General features: G+C 43.7%; 1 protein-coding gene across 1 annotated transcript in view; it reads right to left on the bottom strand.

Annotated features, from left to right (window-relative positions):
• Nucleotides 1-13,458, bottom strand: part of MCM3AP (minichromosome maintenance complex component 3 associated protein) — a 30,750-nt gene extending 17,292 nt beyond the window's left edge. Inside the window, exons 1-12 of the mRNA XM_035332306.1 lie at nt 12,302-13,458; nt 11,701-11,779; nt 9,688-9,835; nt 8,746-8,942; nt 7,543-7,682; nt 6,839-7,036; nt 6,361-6,629; nt 5,565-5,727; nt 5,036-5,196; nt 3,488-3,732; nt 2,558-2,748; nt 1,691-1,791 (exon numbers count right to left, since the gene is read on the bottom strand). Coding sequence (XP_035188197.1) covers nt 1,691-1,791; nt 2,558-2,748; nt 3,488-3,732; nt 5,036-5,196; nt 5,565-5,727; nt 6,361-6,629; nt 6,839-7,036; nt 7,543-7,682; nt 8,746-8,942; nt 9,688-9,835; nt 11,701-11,779; nt 12,302-13,447 — 3,038 coding nt within the window. The 5' untranslated portion in view covers nt 13,448-13,458. The remainder of the gene's footprint in view (nt 1-1,690; nt 1,792-2,557; nt 2,749-3,487; nt 3,733-5,035; nt 5,197-5,564; nt 5,728-6,360; nt 6,630-6,838; nt 7,037-7,542; nt 7,683-8,745; nt 8,943-9,687; nt 9,836-11,700; nt 11,780-12,301) is intronic.
• Nucleotides 13,459-13,464: the final 6 nt, after the last annotated feature.

The following is a 13,464-nucleotide window of genomic DNA, read 5'->3' as shown; positions in this document are numbered from 1 at the left end:
ACCTCCGGTGGGCTGTCCTGGCTCTGTCCCCTCTGAGGCTCTGGCCCACCCCCAGCCCAGCCTGATCCTTGGATCAGCAGCACACAGACAGCCTTGGTGCTGTGCGAGCACTGCTCAGCAGCAGCCAAAACTCTGGTGCATTATCAATACTGTTTTCGTCACAAACCCAAAACACAGCACCACGTGGGGAATTAGTTCCATCCCAGCCAGACAAGAACGTCTGTAAATTCAGTATCTACCCTTGGCTAGCAAAAACACTTGCCATGTGCAGACCTCACATTCCATTAAGATCAAGATTTCTCACTTTAGGAGAAGACCTAAAATCCACACTGGGATGCTGATTTTAATTTAACATTACTAGGAATAATCAACAAGAAAAAAAAAAGATTAAGTCTTATTAATTTTAATATTTCTTTTCCCTAAATGAATAACCTAAAATCCAAAGAAAATAAGCCATACCAGAGTCTAGCAGCCAGTTTATTCCTTGCTCACAGTCTCTGCTATGCTTAACTCACCCCATTTCAGATTTTTTATTATTATTATTTCTAGCCAAGAACAGAAGTACAGAAGTTTACTTAGAAGGGTAAAAGCAGTGAATTTGTGCTAGTCCTTGCCAAGAAATGCCCCTAGAAAATCATTTTTTTTTAAGCCACATTCCATTTGGACAACTCAGTTCTGGATTAACAAAGCTAATTCTCACATTAGCCTAGTCAATCAGGGGTCATAGGGAGCTAACCACCCCTGCTGGGACTAAGCAGCACAGACTGAATAGCGTGTGTACACATGAAAGTGATCAGACATTTCCCCTTCCTGCCATTTTATTTAGAGGGAGACAAACACCCTAATGTCCTTTGGAGCTACACATCCCACCACAGTGAAGGGCAGGTGCATGAGGGCAGCTTTCAGGGGACAGTGATGACCAACAGCACAAAGTTCTCAGAGCAGCAGCTCCATGGTGACAATTCAGGGCACTAACACCCACACCCACACCCCTTGGAGTCAGTTTTTTGTAGGATTCATCATTATACATCAGTGCATCTGGGTTCTTGCAGAGTAGACAACTAAATAGGAAATTCCAGTTGCAGCTCTTGGATTTAAAGTTGCTGTGCCTCTCTAAGGACTGAAACAGTTCTCCCATTTATCATCAGGAAACATCACCCTACATCTTACTGTCTAAATCACAGAATATGCTGGTACTTATTGCTAAAATTGTGCGCGACTTTACTAAAGCCTAATCTAGTGTGCGTAACCAACCAGCAAGAGCAGAAGGCTGCACCAGAGACATACAGATGCTCCCTCCCACCAGCACATTCAGGAATCTAACAACTGCCTTGGAGAAGAAACATTAGTTGAAGCAGAGAAGCAGCCAGCTCTGGACTTCCTGCTCTTATTCTCCTTCAGGCACCTCCCCTCCCACAACACATTTGCTGCTGCAGTGATGTTAGAGTCATGAAAGAGGTTTACAGAGAGATTTACAGTTAGCATTTCATTAGGCTAAACTAATAATGTGTAGGAGAGAAGTGGCAGACATTTGAAGAAAGGTCTGTTTTTCCCTTAGGTGTACCAAAAAGACTGTCTCCGCTATAGACCTGGCCTAGCTCAGTTTTATAATCTTCACACACGGTGCGGCTAAGTTAAACAGTAACTTTGATGACAAGCTCCAGGAGTACCAGCAATAAATGTCCCTTACCAGATCGCTGCAGTCACGTAATCGGCTCCTGCTCTGCCAACTTCTCTGCACTCTCCTTTGAGAACATCATGCACAAGCCCGTCCACCACCTCAGCGATGTCCTACAACACAGCAGAGGAAGCAACTGAGGCAAGCTGGAGCCCTGCTCAGGACAGCTGCTGTGAATGCATGAACTGGGAGTAAGATCTTCCAGCCACTTGTTTAAGTGACTGTAACTGGTAACTGCATGACTATTTCTACTTAGACTAAACTAAGTTAATCAAGTACAACAACCTGGAAACTCTAGGTTGAGTTAAAGAACCATTTTAAGAACCATACAATAACACCCCAGAGACAGAAGCAACTTTCTGTATTATATATAGACAAAGCAATTTAGGCAATAGTTAGGATAAGTGAATTTTGATAATAATTCTTATTTTTGTACTTTAGTTTCTTTTAGAGTTGCCACTGTTCTACAAGTACTAGCTGACTTAATTTCAGATGACCAGTTCTAGTCTTTACTGAAAGGTAGCCACATCTAGCTGGAATACAGCAGCTCTACTCCACAAAGCAGTGCAACACTCCAGAACAGGTTCAGCATTAGTACATATCCTAACCTGTGTGAGGGAGAAAAAAAAGGGAATACCAAAAATGCATCAGGTACAGTTTCAAGCTTACATCTGAAATCACACAATACTTTTTTTCCAGAATAGTTCAAGGAAAGATCTTGAAGTACCCACCACGCTGAACCAGGCAGAGTCCTTTTTGCCTCTCTCCACATGATGTGAAGATTCTGGACAACTAAAATAACCTATCAATCTCAGCTGCTTTTCATTATATTTTACAGATTTTTCCCAAGTACTCCATTATGATTTTTGATTTCCTTACTGTGTCTGTGTATACAGGCTGAGGCTTTGAAGAAAGAGGCTCAGGTTGTCCAGCAGACTGGGAAATTGCCTGCACAGGAGGTAGCATTGGCACAAGAGGACGAGGTAACAGTGAGGGCAGAAGATGAGCTTGAGGCTGGGCTCTTACTGCTATGACATCTAAATCCACACCTTTGCTTTCCATTCTTCCTTCTTTAGCAGGTGAGTCAGCAGAGAAAAATAAAAATGGAAACCCATTCAGATACAAATAGAAGCTCAACTATTCTTTGCTGCTTGTTGTATTTCAAAGCTAGCTTGTGTGACAAATCTTATCAGGTCATAAAACAAGCCCACAATGGAAGCCTGCTGCCTTGAAGATATATAATTATATTGTAGAAACCAATTTCTCGGTATGAATATTTTATAAAAATATTCATAAATACAGCACATTACCTCCAGTATCAAGCACATACATTTCCAATAACAAAACAGCTTGTTTTAAGACACGTATGCCTAGCACCTACACACATGCTTCTTGAATAAACAAAAAAGATCTGTACTTTCAGCACAGACAGCATAAATCCAGACACCTTGGAAGGGAAGACAATTGCATGCACAGGGGGAACAAACAGCATATAAGATCTGGAAGCTGAAAGGAAGTCGGCTATCTGAAGTAGCCAAATATGTAGTTATTTCACCTACACTGGTAAAATTAAGCTTACTTCTATCGGAGCGTTTTCTGTATTTATTAATCATTACTTTTTTTAAAAAAAAAATTTACACACATGTAAGTAGATTTAAATCACAACATTCTTTTATCACACCCAGATTCCCATGCAATTTCAACCTAGATGAGCAAAGAACAAATTCTGCTTTGAACAACAAAACTACTCACAGAACAGACACAGCAGCGTGTTCCTGAGCAGTACCTTAGATGCACATTTGGTCTTACCTGTTGCTTCTACGCTGGACTTTTGGCTACTACTAGCTTGATCCACAGAGGTGCTTCCACCAGTATATTTGTTCTGTCCATTAAAGCTAGACACAGGCACGTGGTGAGGCACCGATGGTAATGGCCCGCCATTTACAACTTCCCCAACCGAGACAGTTAGCTTCTGGCTGACAAACAGTGATTTATGGGGCTTGGGTAATCCATCAGGCTCCAAAAAAGCTGAGCGATTCAGCTCTACATAAGCACTAGGGAAAAATAAGAAGCAGGAGTACATACTCAACGTTCCAATAACCTAAGTATTTTCAACCGTACAGCTTAGTGGGTCAAAGTGAGACAGGTACAAGGCACTCAGGATTGTCCCCTGTAGCATGGACCTCAATTTTTGTCTGGAGCTGCAGTAAGGAAGGCAAGAGCGCTGTTCTTATGGCTATTCGGCCAGGAGAGAGGAAAAGTAGGGTTTATGTTTCTGGGAACCCTTGTCGGCTGTTTGGGTTATTATCCTTTTAATGTACATGGTGGATATAAGTCATCTGCATACATTTTTCATCAGTGACATCCCAGGCGACTGATATCAGGTCTAGCTACAGAAGTAATTATAAAAGACGCAGTCCTCTTGCAACCTCGGTACCTCTAGTTTTACCAATTCATTATTTCCAAACTGAGTATTAACAGGAAATAGAGTACTAGCTCTCATGCAATTTGTTTTCATCTTCTCAAGCCTCTTGAGACTGCAAGACTATATAAGTGCACCTTACAACACACATTTCCACAGCACTTTCTTGCTTGCTAACTGCCAGACTCCAGAATCCTCCTGAACTTTCACTTTTTTTTTTTTACACTCTGTCACTCAGCCTTCATTTATTCTTCTTTCACACTCCTTTTGCTTCTAAAAAACTGGTTAGCACCATTCAGCTTCACCCTACCCTATATGAATCACCATAATACCAGTTTCTTGAGAAGCTGAACTGTATTCTCACTTCCTACAAAGCTGCAACTTACTACAATTCTATTGCAAGATAAGAACCTAAATAACTAGATTTCCTTCAGTTGGGTTATCCCTTTTCTAGAGATGTCTCTGGAGACCAATGGAGAGCAAGATCATTATGCCTTTTTCCTTTATTTTCCTTTGTAAGAAATGTCTCATTTTTCCATCACCTTCAAGAAGCCTGAAGGAACTGTGTGTGCTTGAAACCCCTCATCACCTTATAAAAAAAAAAAAAAAGATGCACAGGCCTGAAAAAAAAAAAAGTTATGGTAGGAAAACCATAGTATTTACAGGGATACGGATCCCATTTTTTGAGGAAGAAAAAAATTAAAGGACTTTTCATAATTATATTAATACATATAGAAGATATTATTGAAATCTGTGCTCTTCACTATTCCAGTGCTTTACTTACATACAGTTCAGCCTCTAACCTTTGCCTGTTGTTTTCTCCCTCTTTTTCTCATCGCAAACTCCAGGGGTGGCCCATCCACTTAACGCTTTGCTTGACATTGGTCTAACCCCAGCAGCCATCTTCAGACTGATGCTCTTTTCTTTCTACTTACCCATCAGATACACTCAGGCCGTAGTAACTTATAAAATCAGTTGCTTCTTCACAATCTTTGAACAGCAGCATGCGGACCAGGTGATCCAAAGGAAACACAGTACATCTTTGGGTGCTTACAGTGTAGGCAATATTGAGAGATTTGAGAGCATCTTTACGAATCTGTGGGGATGGAAGGAATAAAACCAAGAGTCACATAAACTGCTAAGTGCACTCTTAAAAAGGAATTTTTTTTTTTTTTTTTTTTTTTTTTTACAAGAAACCAGCACTTTGTCATCAAATAGACACATAAATAACTGTTTAGATTTAGCTTTAAGTGCTGTCCACTTTCTTTCCAGTTTCCACCCCCTCTTAGTATTTGCCTTTTATAACCTAGTAGAAAACCTGATTTTTTAGAAACATTTAAGATTCAAGAATAAGACTATTTTTAATGTTAAATATTTACTGAGTTATTTGCTCTCCATAATGATTTCCTCCCGAAAAAACTATTTTATACAGGTTTTTTAAAATATCCATCTGCTTTTTCTTACCTGATTGAAATAACAATGTAAGAGACAGGCATTCAGATAAGAAGCTGCCTGCACTAACTTGAAAAACCTCACAAAATTGTTGCTGTTTAACGCAGCAAAAGCTTGAACTGCAAATCTAACTTCAGGAGAGTTTCTAACCTCTGGATGAAACTGCTGCACTTCTCTGTGGAGATAAAGACAGAGAAAAGCCTTTTGAATCAATACAAACAGCTGGATAGCAACCTATAACAAAATGGAATTACAATCAGGAATTTCAAGTGAGACATGCAACTTTCAAGTGACAAGACCAAAATCAATGTCTGTCAGTAAATACTGCAGCAAATTTAGCTCATCATATATCTTCTAAAGACACTTGCATAACCAGCATGCTATGATTTAGGTACATCATTCCAGCTTCTATGGAAGAAGGCAATTAGGAGGCTGACCAGAAAAGCAAAGTACAACACTGTCCGCAAGATGTTTTTTACTTGATTCTACTAGAGATAAAGCAGTGAAGATTGTATACCCCTCCAGTAAGAGAGAAAGATCTCCCTGATTGAGAAAAATGTTTTTACACTTGCTGTGCAGAAATTCTGGTGAGGTATTTAAAAAAACAGAAGTTTCTTCTTAAGAAAAGACACATTTTAATGACATATTAAAAATTAAAGCAACATTACTACAGTACACCATAGTCTTTCTTTGGCAAAAGCAATTGCAACTAAGGTCTTCACTTCCATCAAAATTTGTTGCGACTTAATTCTAATCTAATTTCTTCCCAGAGACAAGAGAGAAACTAAGTGATATCCATCATTCCCACCTGAGAATATCACCCTTGTTGAGATTCAGCAGAACATTATAACCTCTGAATTCCGCTTCACTCTTGCAGTAAATTCCCTTGTTAGCCAGGTCCTGATACATCTCCTTCAAGCTCTGCAGGCATTTTGTCATATTCTCGTTGTTGATTTTGGCATCAAAGGAGGACATAGGCTCTTCACACAAGTGGTGAGCACAATGGATGTGAAAACGAGTGCATTTCTCAATCAGAGATACCATCAGTGGGTTACAGAGATGCTGCTGGGTTATATCCTGATCAGAACAATAAACAAAGCATTTATGTGCACTTCAAACTAAAGCTACAAAGCATAGTCATCCTGTCCTACCTTTGGAAAACTCTGTGCTTTGAGTATGTTTTCAATTCAAATATTTCAATTACTATTGGTTTTTGCTTCACTTTTCACAGTATCATGTGATCATTTGCTTTCTATCATCAAACATCTCCATCTACTAGTGCTTACCTTTCTTATTCCTCGAGTTCTGTTCCAAACAAAGTCATACCATTCTCGGTAATTTCCTTCCCCTTGGTCCATAATGTTTGTCACTAAATAGTCCATGGTCATGCTCAACACTTCAGAGGGTCTCAATTCATGGGGCAAAGGCTCCTCCTGGTCTGCTGAAGACCTGCTATATTCCTTGATTGCTGCTGCATGATCTACCTGCAAGAGGCAGAGAAAAGAAATGAAAACCAAGAAGCCTTTTTAAAATAAAAAAATAAAAGTGAAAAAAATCAGGAGTGTAAGATTTCATCCCATTCATGCCTTTACTTTAGCAAGGAGCAAACTATTAAAGGAGTTTTTCCACTGTTCACACTAACAACCCACGTAGGTTCTGCTATGACAGCAAATAAATTTTATTTTATGGCAGGAGCTGACTTGGCAGTCCCTAACTCATCACCTTCAAAACTTGTACGCTGCTAACCACAACTGCAGATCTAAATGCTTTTCTGGGATGAAACAGAAAAGGTTATTGCAGTACTTAAATAGCAAACATCCACCATCTCTTTTTTACAATGGGCAATTGGAAAACAGGTTAGTGAGAGTCTACAAAATTCCGCACCAGAATTAACCCTGTCATCAACTAAGTAACACTGACAGCTTTATATAAGGAGGAAATGAACAGATGTGCTGAGAAAAGCAAACTCTTGCTTACAGAGGATTCATACCTTGTCAGATCCCAAAAGCAACTCAAAGGAACTGAGCTGGTTTCTCGTCTCCCTCATGTAACGTTCCTTTTCAGGACACATGTCGGGACAAGTGCCAATGACAGTTTTTGCTTTGCCAAGATCAGTCCTTTTTATTCGAGCTAAAAAGAGTTACAAACTAAAATTGTAATGTTAAGCATCTCTCTTTTAGATTTCATGACAAGCTATTTTCTTAATGTGCTAACACACCCCAAAGCACAGCATCTGCTTAAGCTGAAGTCCATACACTTCTGTCATACACCACTGTCAATGGATGGACATCAAGAAGCAAACTGCCAAGGCAAGTGTTCACTGAAAAGTTGGTATGAAGGGATCATCCCTAGAGGCTCCCAACCAGACTCCCCTTGGAGCAGGACCCTGGCATGGCTGGAAATACACAAGGATGGTTTTCCCCCATTCTGGGGCTGCTCCCAGGGCTGCACTATTCATCTAGGAAAGCTTCTTATACTGTCCCACCTGGGTATAGAGAGTTTCTGTTGAAAACATCATCAGACTCTAAACACACAATTCCATATCAAATGATAGAGCAATGTGTTTGTTGATGTTAAAAATAACACCTTAAATAAATAAAAAAAAATAGGATCAGCTTTGAAACAGCGAGAATAGGCTTACAACCCAGAACTATGAAGCAAGAGGACATTTCTTGAATTTCAGTTTTTTAATAGTTTTCTTTCAGAGAAACACTGCTAGACTTTGGTTAGCTTTCTCTGAGGAACCTGCACTGGTACACATCACCCTACACGGCCTCCTCTAGGGCCAAGGAAACCAAAGCCTGCATTTAGCAAGCCAGTCTCATACGATGATGCAGTTACACGGGGTGGCTTAGCTGACCTCCCTGTTGATTTTCCTCCCATTATTAATAGGGATCATTTTGCCAGGATTCAAAATAGACCCCAAAGTACTCATAAATTCCTTCAAAGATGAACAGTCTGCTATTCACTATCCACAAGAAATACATGTGTGCAATAAGAATCAGATTTCTGTTGTATACATTAATTTCTTTAGAATTAAAATAGAAGACTAACTTTGCAGACTGTTCCACGTTACCTAGTCTCATTTCAAAGCTACTACCATAACAACAGCTTTGCAGACATCAAGCACTCATTTCTTCCCAGCAGACAAGCTGATGTTAAACTCATGAACTTTTGTAATTAATAACCATACCTTGTCGCATTATTTTGTCCCTTTGGTCCAGAAGACGGTATCTTTCTTCAGATGTCTCAGCCACTAACCCTACCAGGTTACTGAGAGATGATAATGAAGTTCCCATGGCCTCTGAGTTCTGCCCTTCAGAACTAGAATCAAACAGATCTGCTTCAAACTGCAGCGCTTTCCGAAGACCAGGCTTCTTAGCTGGAGAGCTAAAAATAGGATTTTTTAAAATCAATTATTACACTGTACATGCCCTGACCTTGTCAGTACACTCTCCAAGGCACTGGCATCTCTGCTTAGAATAGTATTTTAGTATTTACACAGGACAATGTATCGAGTAAACGGAGTATGCATCTATACCCATCACTCCAGGGCCCAGCAGTTGGCATTTCAAACTAGGAATTAGCCTGCTGTTTGCTGTGAAAAAAAGGGAACGCCTTCTATAGCAACAGGGATCATTAAAAGATTGTACAGGGCCTAGATATAAACATATTTCTATTCAAGGAACAGTCATTCTTTTACAGCCCATTATTAATTTTATTGTTGTATGACAATATATACCAAACGACCACTGTCCAGCTAGACACACCATTGAGTACTACAGAAAAATCACAGGACTGCAGAATCAGCACCTCCCACAAAGCAAAGACCTCCTGTAAAAAGCCTGTTCTTTTGAACTGCAAAAAGGTAATGACCCAAACTCATCAGCTATTACAAAGAAGCAACTCATTACACAGAAACATTTGTCCACAAACAAAACTATTCACCTCAGAAACCAATTTAATCGAGACCACTCAACACGGTCATCGCTGCTTGGTCCTAGTTGGGCTCTGCACGCTTTCACTATTTCCCTACGCCCTGCTGTTTCAGCAGTTACTCATGTTATAACAAAGTATTTAAACGAAATATGAAGACAGAAGAAGTAAAAGGACTGAAGAAGCAGAAGAGACATACCTTTTACCAGGCATGACAGCACTGGCAGAGGATCTTATTAAAGGTTTCCTAAGTGGGGAATGCTGGTAGTTTTGCTCTTCGCTGCTCTGCCTTCCTTCATCTTCCCCTGCTTTCTTCTCCTTGGATGAAAATTCTCTTTTTGCAGGACCTGAAGTAACATAGAAACATGAAGGCAGGTACTTGGCAAATAATTTTAGCAACAGCTTATTTCCCCTCCTTGGTTGTGGTCTATTGTTGGTTTTGTTTTCTGATCATATTTTTTAGTCACAGTTTCATGCAGGCACACAATGCTTACAAGAAACTTGCACTAGAATCTGTACCAAGTCTACCACTTGCTAGTCAGCTTCAGTGTTCTATAAAGAAAAAGCATTCTTAAATAAAACACTGCTCAGCAGTAACTGTAGTTACTCAGTAGATCATCAGTAAATGAAGTCTGGTCATCGTCTGAATTTGAATTCTTTTAGATTTGGAATATAATCCACAAGTCACAGCTCCTTCCTACGTAATTCAATCCATTTCAGCAACATAATCCACAGTTGTCAGAATGTTTTCAGTGCTCCTGAAGCATTTTAATAATAATTTTCACAAATCCAAGCAAAGACTAGGGTTGGCACGGCTTCCCAAGTACCTAGCCTACACCTTGCAGAAACAGAGAATATCCTCTCCCACAAGGAAATTTTCAGCCATTTGGATTTCTTAAGTTTTCTCAGACTAGTTATTTCAGAATATTTCTGTTTACATTTCTATAACTATAATGCCAGAATAGCATGTCAAAGGCATCCTTATAGGTGCTGATTCCAGACGTCTATTCTCAGACAGCTCTACAGCTGTTCATTTTCTACAAAGGCAAGTTTCTGGGTTGGTCAAAGCTGTGGCAAACCATTCACTTGCTGACAGCTAAAACGTATCCCCAGGGCACAATCTCAGAACGACACATGTAGTGTTCATAAAATTAAAGAAAGGGAAGTGTCTGGCAATTCAAATATTCACCTAGGGGGGCAAATAGCCAGCATTCACATGTTGTTTTGCCCTATTCACAAGCAGGGACTGGAATTCACATTTCCCATTTACAGCTCAGTTCCCTGTAAGCCAGCCACGCACACCGTTCATTCTTTGTGGTTTAAGCAATATACAGTTGTTTATATGCAGAAAAGCAGTCCCAGCAAGACAGACACTCAATCCTGAGTACTTGGTAACTCAGTTCTCAGGTCATTTTTCTGAAAGCTGGAAGCCCTCATCTCAGGCCACGCTCTGGGCAGAGAGGCCTCAGAAACCGATTTCTTACATCCCTGAAAAATGCCCTACTTCTACATAGGAGCACAAGGACAACGTTAACACCACTATATTCCTCCCGTGTGGTTACACGAATGATTTCTAAATTTGCTTTGCAAGATTACTACACACAAGCATCTCCAACTCTTTCACATGGTTTCAAGCATCCAGATGCAGCATTTTGTCTAAAACATTTTGCTTGATCTGAGCCAACAGGAATTCAGGAAAGAAACAGTGCAATTACCAACTATGACTTGCAGTTGCTTACTTAAAGCCTCCTCAATACTAGAGGACAGCACTAGAGATGCTGGAAATTCATGCACCTCATGAAGCAACTGAGTAACTTCATACGAGAAAAACTCTTTGCGGGCTAAGATTGGCTCCCAGGAACGGTGGGAGAAAGGAGAGGGCTATCTCAGCTGTCCAAAGGTTGAGAAATTATTCTGGAAGCAATTACATGCTTTAAACTGTTCTCACTTTCTCCCCTACATATGCATTAATTGCCATTGCCAGAAACAACTAGCCAGGATGTCAAATAAAACACAGGACAACAATTCTTATGCTTCTCTAACAACATTTTGCTAGAACCCAGAGAGAACTGTCGTACTTTTGGACCTCTGGCATTTCAACTCCGGAGATCATCGTGGTAGAGTCCTCAGTACATTAGAAAACAACAACAGAGCAGATGCCACTATTTATTACGTACCATTTAATTACCTTATCTAGAAACAAGAGACTTACTTGTTTTCTTCTTTTGCCAGAATGTTACTATGTCTTTGTGCAACTCTTTTGCCTTTTTTTTGGCAAGGGCAGCAGAGGCCTGGAAGAAAACAGGGTATGAAAGCCTATTAGCAAGATACCACCGAAATCTGCAGTGCAACTTCTGCCAGAAAAAAAGCGTTTATGAACTCCCACAGAAGTCTGGGTGCCGCATTTTAACCTGTTGCCTAAGACCTATGAGCAACTAGCGGGACCGGGCAGGCTTCCACAGAAAGAGTTAACTGCTTTTGTAAGAGAAAGTGAAGAGCATGTGAGACTGAGGATGCCAACAAAAGGGAAGCACTTCCAAAGAGTGGGTCTCGCTGTAAGGATCACTTTGCCCTTGGTGCTGCCAAGACCACGCAAGGACCCAGCAGCATAACTTTAGGCTTGCATGACACAGGAATGCAACGTGTAAACAGGGAAGATCCACTCGGTGTCTGTTCTGGGATACCCGTGATACAACACATCCTCGGTGTTAACTTCCAAAGGAAGGGTGTGCAGCCTTATCAAAAAGGGGTGCCCTTTCCACCAGGCACTTCAATTTCCACCTGTTCCCACACGGGCAGCTCCCGACACTTACGTGATCAAAGAAGTGCAGAATGGCCATTTTCTTATTCCGCCTGGTCATGACCCGGCGGACCTTCACAAACTGCCCGAAGTGCTTCTCCAGCACCGTCCTGTCGTTGAGGTAGTCGGGGACGTTTTTGCACTGGATGGCCGTGAGCTCGCCTGGCGCCAGCCCCCCCAGGCTGTCCGTGCTGTCGCTGCCCCGCACTCTGCGCCCGGCGGTGACAGGAGGGGCGTCTGGAAAGACAGCGGGTGCCACACGTCGGGCAGGCAGCCCTCGGGGGGGGCACGGCGGCGGCCACCGGCGACCCCTGCCCTTACCTGCCCGAGGCGGCTCCCGGCCCTCCGCCACCGCAACCGCAGGCGGCGGCTCCTCGGCGGGGCCCCGCTCGGCCTCGGCGACGTCTCCGCGGTCGCGGTGGCCGCGGCCCTGGCTGCGCAGCACCTCCTGCAGCGTGCGGCCGAACAGGGCCCCGCCGCGGGGGCGGCTCAGCAGCACCGCTCGCTTCTCCGGCGGCGCCGCCGCCGCCCGCCCGCTACCGCCGCCCCCCGCCGCCGTCGCCGCCGCCCGGCGCGGGGAGCGCTCCCGCTCCTCCTTCCGCTTCAGCCCCTTGGGCGCCGCGTCGCCCGCCTCCTCCGCCGCGCCGAAGAGCGGCCGCGGGCCCTTCTCCTCGGGGCGGCCGAGGGCGGCGGCGGGCCGCGAGAAGGAGAAGCCGCCGCCCGCCGCCACCGCCGGCTCGGGGCCCGCCGGCTCGGGGGTGAAGCCGAAGGGCGGCGAGAAGGTGAAGGCGGCGGGGGCGGCCGGGCCCTTCTCGGCCTCGGGGCCCGCCAGCGGCTTGAAGGCGGCGGCGGCGCCGTCGGGAGCCTTGAAGCGGAACTCGGGCGCCGCGAAGGCTCCGCTGCCGCCGCCCGGCGCCGCCTCGCCCGGCGCCGGGAAGCTGCTCAGGTTGGTGGGCGGCTTGAAGCTGAAGCCCGCGTTGCTCCCCGCCGGGAAGGCCGGCGGCTGGCCCAGCCCGAAGGGCGGCCCGAAGGCGGCGGGCGCGGAGCCGAAGGGGAGGCCGGCGGCACCGCCGCCCCCCGGCCCGAACACGGCGGCCTGCCCGAAGCGCAGCGGCGGCGGGAAGGCGGGCGGGCCGCGGAACGGGGCCCCCGCGCTCATGGCGGCCGCTGCCGGGC

This window comes from Oxyura jamaicensis, chromosome 7, assembly GCF_011077185.1.
Source record: "Oxyura jamaicensis isolate SHBP4307 breed ruddy duck chromosome 7, BPBGC_Ojam_1.0, whole genome shotgun sequence".
Lineage (NCBI taxonomy): Eukaryota > Metazoa > Chordata > Aves > Anseriformes > Anatidae > Oxyura > Oxyura jamaicensis.
The sequence above is the reverse complement of the archived record's forward strand: the minus strand, read 5'-3'. Positions and strand labels throughout refer to the sequence as shown.